Genomic DNA, 20,267 nt, shown 5'->3' on the forward strand with positions numbered 1-20,267 from the left:
GCAGCCAATGCTTGAACTGTTTAATAAAAGGGCCAGACCATCAAATGAATTTACATTCCTGTCTCACATCAAAGGCAGAACAAAACAAACTCCAACGGTTTCATGCCTCAAACATAAAAGGCAAAACTATAGAACCTGTATTTTATTTTTAAATTATATATATTTATTTATGCCACTTTATTGGGGGGTGGGGGAGAGCAGATAGAGGGCACGGCATCCCAAGGAAAGAGAAGGGGGATGCCAGCAGTGAGGCCAGGTGGGTGGCTTGCTGCTCTTACAGGGATGAAGAGAAAAATAGTTAATTGTTGTAAATTACTGTATCTGCTCCTTCTCTTCTTCTTAACTGCAAGCAGATGACAATGGAATCTGCTGTGTGAAACTGCTGCATCCTGTTCCTTTTGATTTAGGGATAAAGTGACCTTGCCCTAAAGATATGATTTTGGGCTGGGTTTGATGTCTGGAGATTGTCCCCCATGGTGTCATCCAGGAGCTTCTCAGGAACTCCTCCAGGCTATAGAAACAGACACTAACAGGCAGTTTTAGGCAATGGGTTTAGCAATTGTAAAAAATTTACATTTCCTTTTTTTGTCTGCTGGGCTCCTTTGAGATGTTCAGAGCTCAGCAGGGCCCCTGTTAGCTAGGTGGAGAGGGAGGAAGAGAGCTGATTTATTTCCTCTCAGGAGACCCACCATCCTTTCAGGGACCACCTAGGTAATCCAGGACTCCTACGCAAAGACCCTTTTCCCAAAGAGGTAACATTCGCCCTTTTGTCAAATAAGTTAATATTCACAAGTGAAAGCATTAGGATGTGGATATATAGTGTCAAGGGCCGACATTCAACTCATGACACAGGTGTCTTCTGGTTGACTCTTTAGAAAAAACTATTATCAGCTGACCCAGGGAAGGGCGCTCCGTTTTTGGTCTCTGGGAATCACCTCTGGATATGACACTTGCATCTGCTGCAAGCACCCGGTGGCCTTGAAGAAAATCAGTAGTATGGTGACACCACCGCATGGGGACTGAATAAAGTCCTCCTCCCTATTCTGGTGCATTTCCTACCTCTGGAGTCCTTGTAACGAGAGGTAACTCTATTGTTCGAGTAAGAGTGAAGCTTCTTTGGGAGGGACAGTAAGAGAAGTTAAAACAAAACAAAACGACAACAACAAAAGAAGACTTAGGGCTCGTTTTTTAAAACTGGAATCGTAAACTGATGGATTTTCAAACCGATGATGTTCAAATATCTTACAATCATCTCAAACCAGTGAGCTAATCCAATTGTGCTAATTTTTAGATGATAAAACTGAGTATGGCAGATGCTAATGTTGTCTCAGAAGAATATAGTTTTCCAGTGATTGGCCCTGCTAATTGCTAAATTGGGCATAAAATCTTAGCTCCATGGCTCCACCGCAGACCTGCAGCTGGTGTGCAATTGACATGACGCTAATTATGCAATAAGGTGGAAGATACAACAAGAGGCTCACTTAGATCTTTTTCCTGAGCTACCCACCCTCTGCAACTTTTCTTTTTCTGAGACTGGCCTATGGAAAAAAAAACCAATCAGGCTCAGACTCTGATTCTATGACCCCAGGAAAGAAATTAAGTCTAGAGAATTGAAATCATTTGTCAATCATCACAGATCTAGATGTTAGGTAGATAGCAAGGGATTCCGGCTCTCCTAAGGACAAAAGTGGGTGCTGCTGCCCCCATCTGGGTCCTGCCCAACGCTGATTCTCCATGCCTGGGGGAGGAGGGAATATCCTGTGGATCTGCGGATCAGAACTTGGCACGCCAGCTGCAAAAGAATGCGGAGGACTCGCTAGCCCACGGGCCAAGCCACATGGGTACCATAAAGTCTGGAAAGTGACCTAGAACTCACATGTGTAGTTAAGGCTCAGGTCCTGTGACTCCCAACTCTCCAATCAAAGTGGTTCCATGGTGACCTCTGAACCACGAGGGAGGTCCCTATCCAGGCATTATAAAACCAGATGCAGACCATAGCCAATGTCTTTTTCTTTGCCCTTCCTGTTGCCTGCCCAGCTGTGACAGTGGGTCCAGTCCTCATTCATGGCGTATGTACCATGCTCTGTAAACCTATATCTTGCTCTTGCCCTAGAATCCTATCTTTCTCTCCTTAATAAACCTCATTTTCGTGCTTGCCTAACTGTGGTGTGTCTGGTCATTCTTCAGCCAAGAACCGACAGTTGCAGACTGAAACCTGACACAGACAAAAAAGCAAAGTCAGATTTCCAGCCAACGTAGAAACGTACTTACTCCTTATGCCATCTAGACATTGTACAAGAACTTGGCGATGGAAGGTTCGGACATTCTGGCTCACCGGGTGTTCTGTCACTTTGACTAGCTCTTGGCACCCAAGTCCAAAGCAAATGTCACATCACAGAAGAGAAGGTATCCTCCCCATAAGTTTCCTCAAGGTTTCCTTCATGTCTTTGTTCCTCAGACTGTAGATAAAGGGGTTTACCATTTGAGGGACCACACAGTACATCACTGAGGCCACTGCAGTCTTCCTGGGTGAGTCAGTAAGAGCAGAACTGATGTACACCCCCAAACTTGTCCCATAGAACAAGAACACCACAGAGAGGTGAGACCCACAGGTGGAGAAAGCTTTATACTTTCCACTTGCTGATGCCATTCTCAAAACAGAGGAGACTATCTGAGTATACGAGAAAATGATCCCAGACAGAGGAACACCTCCAAATATACAAAATGCAAAATATATCAGGATGTTGTTGATGAGGGTATCAGAACAGGCGAGCTTGAGGACCTGGGCAAGTTCACAGAAGAAGAGGGGTATCTCCAGGCGTGTGCAGAAGGACAGCGGCAAGACCATGACACTGAGCAGCAGGGCATCCACGACACTGAGACACAGAGAGAGTAGAATCATCAGGCCACAGAGGCGGTCGTTCATGATGATTGTGTACCTTAGGGGGTTACAAATGGCCACATAGCGATCATAGGCCATTGCTCCCAGGAGACAATTTTCCAAGCCAGCAAAAACCAAGACGAAGCAGACCTGGGTGATGCAGCCCACGTATGTGATGCTCTGGTCCTGAGCTTGGATGTTCACCAGCATCTTTGGGATGGTGGTTGTGCTTAAACCGATGTCAGCCAAGGACAGGTTGGAGAGGAAGAAGTACATGGGGGTGTGGAGGTGGGAGTCAGAGCTGACGGCCAGCACGATGAGCAGGTTTCCGAGCACCGTGACCAGGTACATGGACAGGAACAGGCTGAAGAAAAGGGGTTGCAGTTCTGGATCCTCTGTGAGACCCAGGAGAAAGAATTCTGAAACAGCTGTTCGGTTTCTGGGTTCCATGTTACTGATGAATCTGATGAAAAACATGTAGCGAAACACAATAAAATGTATGAACCAGCAGCATCACTTGGAAATGCAAATTTTAGTTCCAAATCCAGACTTCTTGTGGATACACACGGGCGATGAGAACCATCGGTCTGTCCTTTCGCAAAGTCTCTAGATTTTTTTTTTTGATGCATTCTGCTCTTTCCTCCATTTCCTTTATTGAAACAAGATTTTATTAAACTTTAAGTCTGTTTCATGTATGGTTCTAAGTGCTGAGGATGAAACAAAGTCTAAGACATGACTTGTCAATCAGAATTATCCTAAGCCCCCAAACACACACAAGGACGAGAATGAAGTTATGAGATCTGTCTTCTAGAGCAACGGTTCCCAAACTTTGAACTATCTCAGAACGACCCGGAGGCCTTGTCTAATGACAGGTGTGTACCATCACCCCTAGCCTTTACCCTTTACCGTTAATCATTTAGGTAAGGTGAGGTTATATCACGAATGTGAAATACACAGATTGGCAGAGACTGGGTTTGAGCTCCAGTCATTGCATACTGAGTCAACTCTCTTGACCAATCACTGTTAATGCCTCTCTGAAGAGTACAGAATTAGTATTTCTAATGATCACTCAGATGTCATAAATTTACGTTTATGATTTCAATATTTTCTTCCTGAACAAAGCCCCAAGTCTTTCCCTTGCCTAGAAGGCATGCTCAGCTATCTAACCATGAACTTAGTCGTAGTAGGTGGATGGTAGCCATCCAGGTGGACCTGAGCAAAGATTAGAACATGTGGCCTTTAAACTTGAAGTTCATAAACTCGTTCATGGAAATTCAAGTCATCTCTTTTAGCAATTAATTTTTTTAATTTTTAATTTTTTTTAAAGAAAGGTTTCCCTTTGTCACCCAGGCTAGAGTACAGTGGTGAGATCATAGCTCTCTGCAGCCTTGAAACGCTGGGCTCAAATGATCCTTCTGCCTCAGCTTCCCAGGTAGCTGGGACTACAAGTGTGTGCCACCACACCAAGCTTATGTTTTTTATTTTTATTTTTTGTAGAGTCAGGGTGTCACTATGTTGCCCAGGCTGGTCTCAAGTGCCTGGCCTCAAGCGAGCCTCCGCTTCCACTTCCCAAAGTGCTGGGAATGCAGGTGTGAGCCACTGCACCTGACCTTTTAGCAATTAATTCTGAGAGAAAACGGGTAACTGTATCTATGAGATTCTCTGTCTCATCCCGAGGAATTTCTTCCTTTAAGGTGACGAGTGCTATATCCTCTTTTTAGAAAGCAGTTAAGTGAGAGAAAGAATGAACTACATCGACTCCTAAGAAAGCACATGAAAATAAAAACAATTTTTTGGTCTTCAGAAGATAGAGACTGATAACACCAACTTATAAGTTACTTAAAAGATAATCAGGCACCCAAGCAGAAGTGTCTCTGCACAGCATTGGTCTCCCTTTCCAGGGGGAGTCAGAAGTAGCTCTGACAGCCTTTATCATCTGGTGTAATATTAGACTCACACACTCTGAATTTAATCCAAGATCCAGCACTTGCTTTGTGAGTGGGGAAAAAAAATCAACTGTATGAGAAGCCTCGGTGTCGTATTTGTATAAAGGAAACCTCATGATGGATGTATTAATTAGTCTGATTGTGATAATCATTTTACAATGTACACATGTATCCAAGCATCACGTTCTATATCTTAAATATAGACACTTTTTAATCATCAATTATACTTATAATGAAGGTGGAGAAAAACACCTTCAGGGACATTTCATGATGAGAAAGGAATAAAACCAAAGCAACCAACAAGGTCCTTGGCACATTAGACCTGCATACTGACATTCCCTTTTGTGTCTATTTATTTTTCTATCATGAATAATTGCAGGTAGCACTTTTTACTCCTGAGAAGGAAAGGATACCTTGGGTCAGTTGAGGAAAGAGACCATACTCCTAACAGGATAAATGCAAATATCAGGGAAGAGTTTATTTGCTAAAACTCCTTCTGGGAATCTTGATTGTGTAGAAAAATAAGAAAAGAAACATCGATGAAATTGATATTCATGTGAGCCTGGAATCCCAGCACTTTGGTAGGCTGAGGCAGGAGGATGGCTTGAGGCCAGGAGTTCAAGACCAGGTGGGACAACATAGTGAGACCCCATCTCTACCAAAAAAATTTAAAAAGTGTCTGAGTGTGGTGGTGTGTGCCTGTACTCCCAGCCACTTGGAAGGCTAAGGTGGGAGGATCACCTGAGCTCAGGAGTTGGAGGCTGCAGTGAGCTATGATCATGCCACTGCCAAAAAACCTAGATGATAGAGTGAGACTCTGTCTTTAACCAAAGAAAAAGACAAAAGAAAAGGAGAAAAAAAAAAAAAAGATAGGTAGGAGGCTCATAGGAGACTTGTTTCTAATCATCTTATGCATGTACTCTCTTCACTGCTGCCCCAGAATGAAATTCTAGTAAAAAACCTGCCCTCATTTCCAAAGCATTAGCTAAAGGACTTTAGGTTAGCTAGGTGGCTTCAAGAGGAATGATGCTCAACATCTCACCTGGATATTGAAGATGGACGATCTAGCCTTGGGAAGTGCGGGCAGCCTGAGTGAGTCAACGGGGTGCTCTAGGTCATGAAGCATCATCTCTGGAAGGAGGCTCTGGTGTGGCTCCCTGACTAGGCAGGTGCTGTTAAGGGAGGTGGTCACAGGCTCACTCACAGCAATCTCTGTATCCCTCAGGGCTCAATATCCAAAGCTCCTCATTACAGCAGCTATTTTACCATCATTCTGATCCCCAGAGTGTGTATCCTTAAAGACCAAGACCATAGAAGTGAGGAGTCCAGGATGGCGGAGACGGGGTGTGCACCATTCAATTCTTTCCATTGCTACCGCTCAGCTCTGCTCCTTGGATCTTGCACACCTACTACTTCCCTAATAAATACCAGTGTCCCTTTTAGTTACACACAAAGGCATCTCTGTCTGATGATATCAGGATGCCTGGTTCCCAGTTCTGGTCTGAAAATATCTATCTATCTATCTATCTATCTATCTATCTATGTGTTTGTGAGTACATGCATGAGTCCAAATAACATACAGTTGACCAACACCAAACAACACCAGTTTGAACTGTGTGGATACACTTATACGTGGATTTTTTTTTTCAGTAAAAGTCATACTGAGTGTGCCTGTCTTTCCTGCCTGCCCTTCCCCCTCCTCTCCGTCTGACACCCCTGAGACAGCAATCCAACCCTCCTCTTCCTACTCCTCCTCTGCCTACTCAATGTGAAGATGATGAGGATGAAGACCTTTATCATGGTCCACTTCTGCTTAATGAAATACATTTTCATTAAGAGTAAATACATTTTTGCTTCCTTATGATTTTTCTAATAACGTTTTCTCTAGCTTACTTTATTATATGAATGTGGTATGTAGTACATATAATATACAAAATATGTGTTTCATTGGAAGAATGAGTGGAAAAAATATGTGTTAATTGACTTCTGATGTTATTGGTAAGGCTTCCAGTCAACAATAGGCTATTAGTAGTTAAGTTTTGGGGGAGCCAAAAGTTAAATACAGATTTTCAACTGTGAAGGGGGTTGGCACCCCTAACCCCTGCATTGTCCAAGGGTCAACTATAATTACAAACATTAGCTAAGATATTGCAAAAATGCAAACATTAGGGTGTCTCTTCTTAAGAGTCATTGAATGTTTGCTGTACTGCAATTTTTATTCTTTATATTTTACAGGGTAAAATGTAATATATTCTCTAATATATTCTAATATGTTCTCTCTGATCAGTACTGACTGCCAAAAATATAGACAGGACCATTATTCCCTGTTTAGAGTTTAATAAATACTTTTTCCAGGTTTTGTCACAATAGTTTCAATGTACATTGTACTTTACATTAGGAGATTTGAGTGGAAATTACGGTTCTTCATTTTTAGTTAGGGTATAATTCAATTACAAAATCATTGAAAGGCAGTAGTATAGAAATATGTTCATTCTCTCAGTATATTTGGATAGATTTATTTTTATTTGTTTATATTTCAAAATATTAAGGGGATACAAATGTTTTTGTTACATGGATACCTTGTATGCTGCTGAACTCAGGGCTTTTGGTGTGCCTGTCACCAGAATAGTGTTCATTGTACCTAATAGGTAAGTTTTTATCTCTCACCCCTCTCTAACCCTTCCCCCTTCTTGGTTTCCAAGATTCTTTATATCTCTCTGTGCCCATGTGTTTAGCTCCCACTTATTAGTGAGAACATACGGTGTTTAGTTTTCCATTCCTGAGATCCTTCCCTTAGGATAATGGTCTCCAGATACATCCAGGTTGCTGCCAATGACATTATTTCATTCCTTTCATGGCTGAGTAGTACTCCATGGTATATACATACCACATTTTGTTTATGCACTCAGAAATTGATGGGCACTTAGGTTGAATCACATCTTTGCAATTGTGAATTGTGCTGCGATAAACATTGGAGTACAGGTATCTTTTTCATAAAATGACTTCTTTTCCTTTACATAGATACCCACTAGTGGTTTTGCTGGATTGAACAGCAAGCCTGCATTTATTTCTTCAGGGAATCTCCATACTGGTTTCCACAGAGTTTGTACTAATTTGCAGTCCCACCAACAGTGTATAAGCGTTCCTTTCTCTCTGCATCCATGCCAACATCTACTGTTTTTTGATTTTTTAATAGTGGCCATTCTGACAGGGGTGAGGTGGCAGCCCATGGTGGTCTTATTAATAATTTGTATTTCCCTGCTGATTTGTGATGTTGAGCATTTTTTAAAATGTCTGTTGGTGATTTGTCTATCTTCTTTTGAAAAACTTCTGTTCATGTCTTTTGTCCACTTTCTAATTGGGGTTGTTTAATTTTTCTTTCTGATTTGTTTGAGTTCTTCATAGATTCTGGATGTTAGTCCTTTGTTGAATGTATAGTTTGCAAATATTTAGATTTGGCTAGACTTCAACCATCACTTAATAAGTAGAGAAGGTACTCCATGCTAATATTTATTTTAAAACTTTTTATATTTAAGGACTTTACTTTTATCATGTGGATCAATTTATTTTACAACCTGTTAACTCTATGTGAGTTTCTAATTTATAAGATATATTATTTGAAACATGACAAGATGGAATTGTAATGACTTTGTTCACCACCGTAACTCCTTCATTTTGAAAAACACGGATAATAAGGTACACAAAGAAATCAATGGATTTATAAAACAAGGTAAAATTTACGTATACCACAAAGAGAATATTAATATGTAAAAATAAGACAAAATGTTCTAGGCACCAAAAAAAAAAAATAAATAAATAAAATAGAACTCAAACATAACTTGGTGAGTGGGCAGAAGCCAAGGGGTCTATGAATTTATGTCCATCAGCAAGAAAGCACTTACTCTTTCTAGGTAATGAGAACTAAATGTCACAGGAGGACATTTGTCACCAAGGGCAGAGGTAGAACTTGTTATTTGAGAAATATGGGCCAACTCAAGTGTTGAACACTGCCTAAACTCATGACTGTGGACTTAGAACACCTGGAAGTTTGAGAAAAGCCTCCCAGGAAGAATTTAGCCAAGCTGACTCTAGGATTGGGATGGATTTGTAATATTCTGCGCATCATAGAGCAGCAGAAGTCAGCAAACTGAGTTCAGGAGTAGACACCTGACTGCTGATTAGTGAGGACAAATATTAACGTACTGGATGAGAAATCTTGTCAAAGCCTGACTGGATTAACCTCTGAAATATCTGGGAGGAGAAGAATTGGAGAGAGTGAGTAGAGAGATCTCCTTTGAAGAGTTTTGCCATAAAAGGATAAGAGAATGAGACAATAGCTAGAGCAGGATGAGAGGACTGGAGAGGCTTTTTTAATTTTTTAAATAAAAATTCATGTACATTTCAAGTCAGGATGTCAGACTTTGCACTTGATCATATGCCACCATGAGATGTGCCTTCTGTTTCCTTTTTTAAACTTTTTTTTGTGACAGAGTCTCACTCTGTTGCCCTGGCCAGAGTGCAGTGGTGTCATCACAGCTCACTGCAGCCTCCAACTCCTGGGCTCAAGCGATCAACCTGCCTTGTCCTCCCAAGTAGCTGGGACTGTAGGCACGCACCACCACGCCTGGTCAAATTTTATATTTGCAGTAGAGACAAGGTCTCACTCTTGCTCAGGCCGGTCTTGAACTCCTGAGCTCAAGTGATCCTCCTGCCTCAGCCTCCCAGAGTGCTGGGATTACAGGTGTGAGCCGCTGCACCCAGTGGAGATGCAACCTCTGAACAGTATGGAATTAGGCCTACTGAAGGGTCAAAAAAATTCCATCACTTACCATTGGAAAACGTCCACCTAAGTAAAGCCACAGATGCTTTCCCCAATGTTCAAGGTCTTCAACACTCTGACTGTGTCATGGGTAGAGTCTAGCAAGTGACAGCATCAAAACAGAGCTCACATGCAGGACCTGGCAATATGCTTCTGAAAACCACACGGCACTATGACTAATATTTCGATGATGCTTTCTTTATACCAAATTACTTGAGATTAAATCATTACCTCCTAAAGTGATATCTTGTATATATATTTTTTAGCAAAATGGAGGCATAGAAGAAAGATGAAATATGTGGGGATTGAAAAAAACTAAAAAAAAAATAGATAAAGAAAAAATAGCAACAGTTTGTTAGCGTGTCCTAACCTGAATTGCAGAACGACAAAGACACATCTGCCAACACAAATGTCCAGGCTTCTTGGTAGCCATGGGAGTAAAAACAGGAAGAAGAAAGAGCATCGAGCAAAGTCCACCTAACGGCTCAAAAGCCTTTACATTTGTGGGACTGAAAACACTTGATACAAATTGCTTAGCAGGTAAATATGAAGTCATTGTTATTATTACATAAGATTATCATGATAACTGGTTGAAGAAATGAGACCTTATTTGAGGAATTGTATTTCTCTAAGATAACAATGATACAATCAATTTTCTTTAACTATGATTCTCTGTGTGAACTCTACCAGAAATGAGTAAGAAACACAGCAAGATAAGATGACTAAAACACGTGAAAACTGATTGGAAATCAACCAAGGGAGATGGGGGAGGAGGAGAGGAGAAAAAAACCCTACCTAATTGGTAGTATGAACACTATTTGGGTGATGCGCACAGTTACAGCTGGGACTCAAGCATTACAAAATCGATCAGATACCCTAAAACATTTGTACCCCCTTAATATTTTGAAATTAAAAAAGGCAAAACCCGGACACATTCTTACAAATAAATCAGTGAGAAGATTTCAAAGCAGATAAAAATGCCAGAAAAGGATTACCAACCTTTGGCCTGCCCACCTCTTAAGTATTTATATTTTTAATATTACTCAGACTAGAAAAGGCGCCTAACATTATAACAGTAAAAGGAAACAAATTTAGTTGCTGAAGAATGTAGGAAAAATATGTGAGACTATAGGTTTTCAAGATTATGAATATAGGCAAAATATGGAACCCAATGATACCAGATAAATTTTATTGAGTATTTACTAAGTTACAGACATTTTGCTAAGTGTTTATACTGCTTACGGGGGTGGACTACGCAACAGGCATTGCACACTCTGTATGTTTAGGCTAAGGCTTTCCCCACATCAGGAATTAGATTAAAAAAGGGGTATATAATCCAATTGTCAGTAATAAGTTCTGGATGACTCTGCACAATGTTAATTATCAATAGACCCAAGGGAAAGACAGTCAGATTTCTGTCTCTGGACATTAGGTCTGGGTGTGGGATTCCTGCATCTCTGCAGCAATACAGGTCTAGGAGGGAAGCCATCCTAGCACAAAGCCACCCCATGGAGGAGTAAATGAATTTTCCTCTACATTCCCTATCTTGGAATTTCTTGTAATAAAAGATAATTCTCCTTTTTGTTTGTGAACTATTATAGTCTCTTTGTCTTATTAGAAACAAAGGCTTTCTCACTGATCAAGGTCAAATGTCTCACCAGCATCTCAAACCACTGAGATCATCTAATTATAGAAGCGTCTTAGGTGATGAGACTGAGTGTTGTGGATACTGGGGTAGGTGGCCCTGCACAGATATGGTTTACCAGTGACAGATCTTGAGAATTACTGATTCGAGGTACGAAAGAACATCTCCCACATTTCACGATAGCTTACATCTGGGGTGCAATGCACATGGCTGTAACCGCAGGGGGAGGCAGAATTAAATCTCTGCTATGATCCCAGGCTTGTTTATCCAACTTCTTCAACTATTCTTTTATCTGAGAACATTCTGGCAGCATCGCTATAAGCCTTGCCCAGTCTTCAGTGTCCATGGACTCCAACCAAAGAAACTGAGCTTAGAGAATGGAACCCAGTTTTGTAAAATCACATAGGTGTACAAAGAGCACATGAGGTTTCAACTCCCAAGTTAAAATTTACTTACCCATTTTGTTATCTCGTTAATATAGAAGGACACAGAGATGGAAGAATCAGGCATTCTAGTGCACTCGTATTTTGGTCCATCTGACTCATTTTGAAACCCCGTCCAAAGCAGACAAGACAATCAGAGAAGAGAAGGTCTCCTGCCTACGAGTTTGCACAGGGCTCCCTTCATGTCCTTGTTCCTCAGGCTGTAGATGAAGGGGTTCAATACGGGAGTGACCACAGTGTACATCACTGAAGCCACCGCAGTCCTCCTTGAAGAGTCAGAAACTGCAGAACTGATGTACACCCCCAAACCTGTCCCATAGAACAGGGAAACAACCGACAGGTGAGACCCACAGGTGGAAAAGGCTTTATACTTTCTGCCCGACGCTGGCATTTTCAAAATGGAGGAGGCTATTTGAGTGTAAGAACAAATGATGCCAGACAGAGGAATGCCACCCAAGGTGCAAGCTGCAAAATAGATGAGAAGGTTGTTGACGAGGGTATCGGAGCACGCGAGCTTGACGACCTGAACGACTTCGCAGAAGAAAAGGGAGATTTCCAGGTCTGTGCAGAAGGACAGCCGCAGCAGCATCAGGCTGTGGAGCAGGGCATCCGCGGAGCAAATGGTCAGGGAAAGTGAAACCAGCAGACCACACAGACGAGGAGTCATCATGTCTGTGTATCTCAGAGGGTGACAGATGGCCACATAGCGGTCATAAGCCATGACTGCAAGAAGGAAACTTTCCAAACTGGCAGATACCAGAAGGAAGCACGTCTGGGTGAGGCAGCCTGCATACGTGATGCTCTGACTCCGTGTTCGGATGTTTGCCAGCATCTTTGGGACGGTGGCTGTGCTTAAACAGATGTCAGCGAGGGAGAGATTGGAGAGGAAGAGGTACATGGGGGTGTGGAGGTGGGAGTCCGAGATGACAGCCAAGATGATGAGCAGGTTTCCGAGGACGGTGACCAGGTACATGGACAGGAACAGGCTGAAGAGGACGGGCTGCAGTTCTGCATCCTGTGTCAGCTCCAGCAGAAGGAATTCTGAAACAGTCGTTTCATTTCTGGGTTTCATGTTGTTGATGAATCTGATGAAAAAGATGGGAGAACAAGCCCGTAAAATGTGCGCTTTCTAGAGCAGCAGATGAAACATCACCAGACAGAAACACCATCTATGCAAGTTAAGGAGACCTAGTGGAGAGGGATACAAAAGCTTTTTCTCTGTATAATGTTTTTGTTTTTTTTGTTTTTTTTGCAAAACCTAAAGCTTAAATAGCAGAGGGTCAACAATATAAGTTCTGGAAAGGGTTAAGGAGTGATTATTTTTAAAATTACATGATCCTTGGCTGGGTGTGCTGGCTGACATAAGCTCAGGAGTTGGAGACCATCCTGGACAACATAGTCAGACCCCATCGCAAAAAAAAAAATAAAAAATTAGCTGGGTGTGATGGTTAGCACCTATAGTCCCAGCTACTCAGGAAGCTGAGGCAGGAGGATCCTTTGAGCCCAAGAGTCTGAGGTTGCTGTGAGCTGTGATGAATCCACTGAGTGAGACTCTGTATCTAAAATAATATTAAGTAACACCATCCTGGCTGCTCTGATTATCTAAAATGTTTGGTAATTTTATAAAGAGAAACAGACTAGGGAGGCAGCTTTAGAATTCTACATGGATCCCCAGAGACCACACAGCCAGGAAACAGAGATAATAGGAAGATATATCAAGAACCAGGAATGGGAAGACCAGGTAACGTATTTCTCCTTGCAGCCACAGGACTGCTGGTACATATCAGAGAATTTCCTAATAGTCACTCTGCTTTAAGAGGCAGATTTTAACTCGGGACAAAAGTGGTCCTGGCTATGGTAGAAACTGAGGTATGAGATTAGCAGATGACAAGTACCTTGATTATCAGTGAAAACATACAAGAAAACATATGAAGACAATGATGGACAGTTCAGCAGGAGACCCAAGGGTAAATAGGGTCTGATCATTCAATATGTGTACTTTTTTCACAGTTTCCCATCTGGATGAAATTGCAGTAAAACCCCCAGTTGATACCTGAACATTTACTAAGGGTATCTTGCGGTACCTGGTTGGCATCACAGTGGAATGATGCTTGATATCTCTAGATGTATCGTATGGAAGAGATGTCTTCACGAAGTGCAGAGGAACTGAGTGAGACTCTGGGATCCCAGGCAAGAGCAATCAGCTATAGGAAGAGGCTCAGGTGGGCTCGCTCTTTCTTTCTTTGTTTTATAGAGACGGGTCTCGCTATGTTGCCCAGGCTGGTCTCAAACTCCTGGCCTCAAGCGATCCTGCTGCTCAGCCTCTCAAAGTGGTGGGGTTGCAGGCCTGGGCTGAGGTGTGCTATTTCTTTGCTAGGGAAGAACTGACAAATGAGGTGGTCATAGAGACATTACGGACTTTGTTTCCCCAGAGGCTCAATTTCCAAAGTTCCTCATTAGCCAAGGAATTTTTATCATCACTGTGATCCCCAGACGCTTAAATCCTTACAGACCAAGACTCTAAAAGGGAGAAATGTGTGATAGCTTCTTCCCTGACCCTGGAGGCCAGGTGCACACCATGCGCTGCTCTCCGTCTGTGTCTGCCCACCTGCATTTCATATACCTTGCACACCTGGACACATCATTCTTCTCTAATTGTCTTCCAGTCTTCTTAGGTGTGAACAAAGTCATCTTTGTATAATATTCATGATATCTAAATAGTCTGAAACCCATTTTTGGTGTGAACATAGAGTTTGTGTGTGTGCATAAGTAATTTATTTAAAAATATAGGTATGTTATTTTAAAAAGCAAACACACAGGGCTTTCCTCTTTAAGAGTCACTAAATGTTCCCTGAACCTTAATCTTTGCTGGGTATACTTTATACAGCATAGTCTAACCAGTTCTCTGTGACCATTCTGTCTCTGATCAATTGAGACAGATCTGCATAGATCATAATCATCTTTTAAAATTTCATCCCCATAGTTTCCATATACATTTTTCTTCATGTTTAGGGAGTATGGGTTGAAATTATAGGTCTTGATTTTTTTAATTAATTAATTAACTAATTAATATTTTGAGACAAGATCTTGCTCTGTCCCCCGGGCTAGAGTGCAATGGCATCATCATAGCTCGCTGCAGCTTCAAATTCCTGAGCTCCAGTGATCCTCCTGCCTCGGCCTCCCAAGTAGGTGGGACTATAGGCATGCACCACCATGCCCTGCTCATTTTTGTATTTTTTGTAGAGATGGAGTCTCAGTCTTGCCCCTGACCTCAAGTGATCCTTTGCCTCTCTCTCCCAGAGTGCCATGATTACAGGCTTGAGCCACCACACCTGGCCTAGACCTTGATTTTTAGTAGAATTCTGAGAAATTACAATATCATGGCAAAGCACTCGTGTATAAGTATAATGCCAGTATATTTAGTGAGATTTTCCTGATTCTGTAATACATGGAGAGGGTATTCCATTTTGATACTTCATTACAGGAGTGCAAAAGGTTTATTGGGGGAAAAAGACATTTAATTCTACTAGGTGAAGTATCCCAAGAATGGAAAAATAAGCACCACATGTACTCACCATCAAATTGGTTTCACTGATCAACACCTAAGTGCACATATAGGATCACATTTGTTGGGCGTCGGGCAGATGGGACAGGGGAGGAGGGGATGGGTGTATACATACACAAAGAGTGTGATGCGCACTCTCTGGGGGATGGACATACTTGAAGATCTGACTTGGTGGGGGGGGAGGCGGGGGCAAGGGCAATACACATAACCTAAACATTTGTACCTCCGTAATATGCTGAAATTAAGAAAATTTTAATTTGAAAGAATTCAATATTTTCTCTTTTTTGTTTATCTATTCATTTTTGTAAATTTCAGCTTATTATGGGGGTACAAAAGTTCAGGTTATATATGTTGACCATGCCCCTCCCATCCCCCCGAGTTGGAGCTTCAAGCATGTCCATTCCCCAGATAGTACACATCGCACTCATCATGTAGGTATGCACCCATCCCCTCCCCCCACCCCCACCTCTGTCCAATACCCAATTGGTGTTATTCCCAAATGTGCACTAGGTGATGATCAGGGAAACCAATTTGCTGGTGAGTACATGTGGTGCTTATTTTTCCATTCTTTGGATACTGCACTTAATAGAATGGGTTCCAACTCTCCTCAGGAGAACCAAAGAGATGCCATATCGCCGTTATTTCTTATAGCTGAGTAATATTCCATAGTATACGTATACCACATCTTGCTAATCCATTCATGAATTGATGGGCATTTGGGTTGTTTCCACATCTTTGCAATTGAGAATTGTGCTGCTATAAACATTCGGGTGCAGGTGTCTTTTTTACAGAATGACTTTTGTTCTTCTGGGTAGATGCCCAATATTGGGATTGCTGGATCGAATGGTAAGAAAGTTCATACAGAAGTATTTAACAAGAGAGAACAATAAATTGATAAACACATGAAAATTCATCAATTTATTGTTCTCTCTTGTTAAATACTTCTGTATGAACTTTCTTAACCTACGGTAGTCTTGCTATTTTAAAACCAGTAAGAGAGGAGAGGGCATTATAATGTCATCTTTCATTATCTTAACCCTGTCCACTTCAAATAGATAAGAAATAAAATAGAAAAAGACATAGAGATATAAAATATAAAAAGTCAAGAGCACAGGTAGAGCTTTGTAACTCAGAAATGTGAGTGAGATCAATTGTTTTTAATACTTAGCTCCCACTTATGAGTGAGAACATGTGAGATTTGTTTTTGTGTGCCTGTTTTATTTCGCTTAACATGATGTTTTCCAGTTCCAACCATGGTGTTGCAAATGGCAGAATTTCATTCTTTTTTATGACTATATAATATTCCATTGTGTTTATGTACCCCAATTTCTTTATCCATTCCTCTGTAAAACTTCATATGTCCCCTGTAAATATATACAACTACTATGTACCTATAATCATTAAAAATTAAAAACTTTAAAAAAAAAGAAATTTGAGTGTTACCACCAGCAGGGAGGTGGGGATGAGTAAACCCACACCTAATGGTTGCGGTGCACATTGTCTGGGGGATAGACACGCTTGAAGCTCTGACTCGGATGGGGCAAAGGCAATATATGTAACCTAAACCTTTGTACCCCGGTATTATGCTAAAATAAAAAAAATTAAAAAAAAGAAGTGTGAGTGATCACAATGGTTGTGGACACTGCTCTGACTTACAACTGGACCTAGAATGGCTGGGAGTTAAAAAAAATCCTTTAAGGAAGAACTGAACCAAGCTCCCTGCTGGCTCCATGGCTGAATCCTTTGATAGTGTCAAATGTCACCAAGTAGCAGGATCAGTCATTAGGTGGAACTCGATTTTAAAGGACTGGTGACTGATAAAGATAACTGTGAATCCGTTAGCTGAGAAATAACGAACGCATGCATGGGAAGAGAGAGAGGGAAACACCTATAGTAATTCAAGTAGAATCTGCAAATCAAAATTTAAATACCCAGGGGAAAAATGATCCTCAAAGGATGAATCTACAAACTCAATCATCACAACATAAATCCATTCTGGGTGACATTACACTTATAAAAGTGGCATGATAATGATTTTAAAATGTCTGCTTTTGGAGTCTGCCTGCCTTTGATACTCATACAAGTTGCTGCGTGTATCAGTAGCTCCTACCTTTTTCTTGCTATGTTGTATTCGATTAGAATAGACCACGATGTATTCATCCATTCCCCATGGAAGAACATTTGGGTGGTTTCATATTTTATCAATTATGAATGAAGCTGCCATAAGTATCCCTGAGCAGATTTGGGGAACATATGGAGCCACTTATAGGATATTATGAAAAAGACAAAACTGTAGGTATGGAGAACAGGTCAATAGTTCCCAGGCATGAGACATCGCAGAGTGTGTTCCTGCGAAGAGGGGGCACGGGGTGGTTTATCCAGGGGTGATGTAACTGCTCTACATCCCGATTGTGGTGGGAGTTACAGGAGTCCATCCATATGTTACAATTCAAAGAACATTACTCAAAACCCACATTTTAGTGTAGGATAATTTTTTATTTTTTTTTCAATAAACAAATAATAATTGCATATATGTATGGAGTACAACATGATGTTTTGATATATGTGTACACTATAGGATGATTGAATCAAGCTAATTCACACATCCATCACCTCGCATATTTTTTTTTTGGTGAGAGCATTCAAAATGTACTCTGTTACCAATTTTGAAATAGAAATTACATAATTATTAACTATAGTTGTGCTCTGTAATAGATTTGAAAAACTTATTACTTTTGTCTAGCTAAAACTTTGTACCATTTTGCTAACATCTCTCCTTTAACTATACCTTCCCCGTCCTCCCAGCTCTGGTAATCACCATTCTACTCTTCACTTCCATGAATTTAACTTTTTTTAGATTTCACATATATGTGAGATCATGTGATATTTGTCTTTCTGTGCCTGGCTTATTTCACTTAGGATAATGCCTTCCATGTTTACCCATATTATGGCAAATGACAGAATTTCTTTCTTTTTAAAAGTTGACCATATTTTCCTTATCCACTCATTTGTTGATGAACACTTAGTTTGATTCTGTCTCTTGGCTACTGTGAATAATGCTATAATAATCGTGGAAGTGCACGTATGCTAACTTTTTTTTTATTTCAGCTCATTATGGGGGTACAAAGTTCAGGTTATATATATTGACCATGCCCCCCCATCCCCCCGAGTCTGAGCTTCATGCGTGTCCATTCTCCAGGCAGTGCGCATCGCACTCATCAAGTAGGTATGCACCCATCCCTTCCCCCCAGCCCCCACCTCTGTCCGATACCCAATTGGTGTTATTCCCAAATGTGCACTTAGGTGATGATCAGGGAAACCAGTTTGCTGGTGAGTACATGTGGTGCTTATTTTTCCATTCTTGGGATACTGCACTTAATAGAATGGGTTCCAACTCTCTCCAGGAGAACCAAAGAGATGCCATATTGCCGTTATTTCTTATAGCTGAGTAATATTCCATAGTATACATATACCACATTTTGCTAATCCATTCATGAATTGATGGGCATTTGGGTTGTTTCCACATCTTTGCAATCGTGAATTGTGCTGCTATAAACATTCGGGTGCAGGTGTCTTTTTTATAGAATGATTTTTGTTCTTCTGGGTAGATGCCCAATAATGGGATTGCTGGATCGAATGGTAGGTCTACTTGAATCTGTTTAAGGTATCTCCATATTGTTTTCCACAGGGGTTGCACTAGTTTACAGTCCCACCAGCAGTGTATGAGTGTTCCTGTCTCTCCGCATCCACGCAAACATGTATTGTTTTGCGACTTTTTGATGAAGGCCATTCTCACTAGAGTTAAGTGATATCTCATTGTGGTTTTGATTTGCATTTCCCTGATGATTAGAGATGTTGAACATATTTTCATATGTTTGTTAGCCATTTTTATATCTTCTTTTGAAAAATTTCTATTCATGTCCTTTGCCCACTTTTTGATAGGGTTGTTTGATTTTTTCTTACTGATTTTCCTGAGTTCTAAATAGATTCTTGTTATCAGTCCTTTATCTGATGTGTAGGATGTGAAAAGTTTTTCCCATTCTGTAGGTTGTCTGTTTACTCTCGTGACTGTTTCTTTGGCTGTGCAGAAGCTTTTTAATTTGATCAGGTCCCATTCATTTATTTTTGTTGTTGCTGTGATTGCCTTAGGGGTCTTCTCCATAAATTCTTTGCCTAGGCCAATGTCTGTAAGAGTCTTTCCTACGTTTTCTTCTAGAATTCTAATAGTTTCCGACCTAAGGTTTAAGTCTGTTATCCACCGTGAATTGATTTTTGTAAGAGGTGAAAGCTGTGTGTCCTGTTTTAGTCTTCTACATGTGGCTATCCAGTTTTCCCAGCACCATTTACTGAATAAGGAATCTTTTCCCCAGAGTATGTTTTTGTCTTATGCTAACTTTTAAAATAAAATTTTAAAAGAGCTAAACATGAGTACATTTAGCATTCTGAGAGCCTCTGAACAGAAAACTAAGCATTTCAAAAAGGACATCTCAGTGCTCTGGGAGGCCAAGGCTGGAGGATTGCTTGAGCCCTGGAGTTCCAGATCAGCCTGAACAACACAGTGAGACCCCGTCTACAAAAAAATTAAAAAATTAGCTGAAAGTGGTGGCACACACCTGTAGTCCAAGCCACTCAGGAGGCTGAGGCACGAGGACACCTTGAACTCACGAATTTGAGGTTAGAGTGAGTTATAATCACATCACTGCATTCCAGTCTGGGCAACAGAGCAAGAGCTTATCTCTAAAAGCATAAAAAACAAAAAATACATTTTTTTTTTAATTTTAAAAAAGGATATCCAAAAAATTCTCACACATAAGGAAATTTTCAATGCATATAAAACTAATACTCTGATTATATAAAGAACTCATGAATTAATAAGAAAAACATAAATAGTTCAGTAGAAATACCACAAACATATATGTAACAAAGAGGAAAATAAATGTTCCCCAAATAGGTGAAAAGAACTTACAA

The 20,267-nt window shown here is 40.8% G+C and overlaps 2 protein-coding genes across 2 annotated transcripts; both read right to left on the minus strand.

Annotated features, from left to right (window-relative positions):
• Positions 1-2,392: 2,392 nt before the first annotated feature.
• On the minus strand, positions 2,393-3,331 carry LOC138401173 (olfactory receptor 7G2-like). Its single transcript, XM_069496480.1, has one exon. The coding sequence runs from the start codon at positions 3,329-3,331 to the stop codon at positions 2,393-2,395; it is 939 nt and encodes a 312-aa protein (XP_069352581.1).
• An 8,536-nt stretch (positions 3,332-11,867) lies between these two features.
• Positions 11,868-12,806, minus strand: LOC138397448 (olfactory receptor 7G2-like). The gene has a single exon (XM_069491494.1). The coding sequence runs from the start codon at positions 12,804-12,806 to the stop codon at positions 11,868-11,870; it is 939 nt and encodes a 312-aa protein (XP_069347595.1).
• Between the last annotated feature and the right edge of the window lie 7,461 nt (positions 12,807-20,267).

This window comes from Eulemur rufifrons, chromosome 2, assembly GCF_041146395.1.
Source record: "Eulemur rufifrons isolate Redbay chromosome 2, OSU_ERuf_1, whole genome shotgun sequence".
In the NCBI taxonomy this organism is placed as follows: domain Eukaryota; kingdom Metazoa; phylum Chordata; class Mammalia; order Primates; family Lemuridae; genus Eulemur; species Eulemur rufifrons.

Excerpts from the sequence above, each read along its gene's own strand:
- LOC138401173 (XM_069496480.1), bottom strand. The coding sequence starts at position 3,331 with ATGGAACCCAGAAACCGAACAGCTGTTTCAGAATTCTTTCTCCTGGGT.
- LOC138397448 (XM_069491494.1), bottom strand. The coding sequence starts at position 12,806 with ATGAAACCCAGAAATGAAACGACTGTTTCAGAATTCCTTCTGCTGGAG.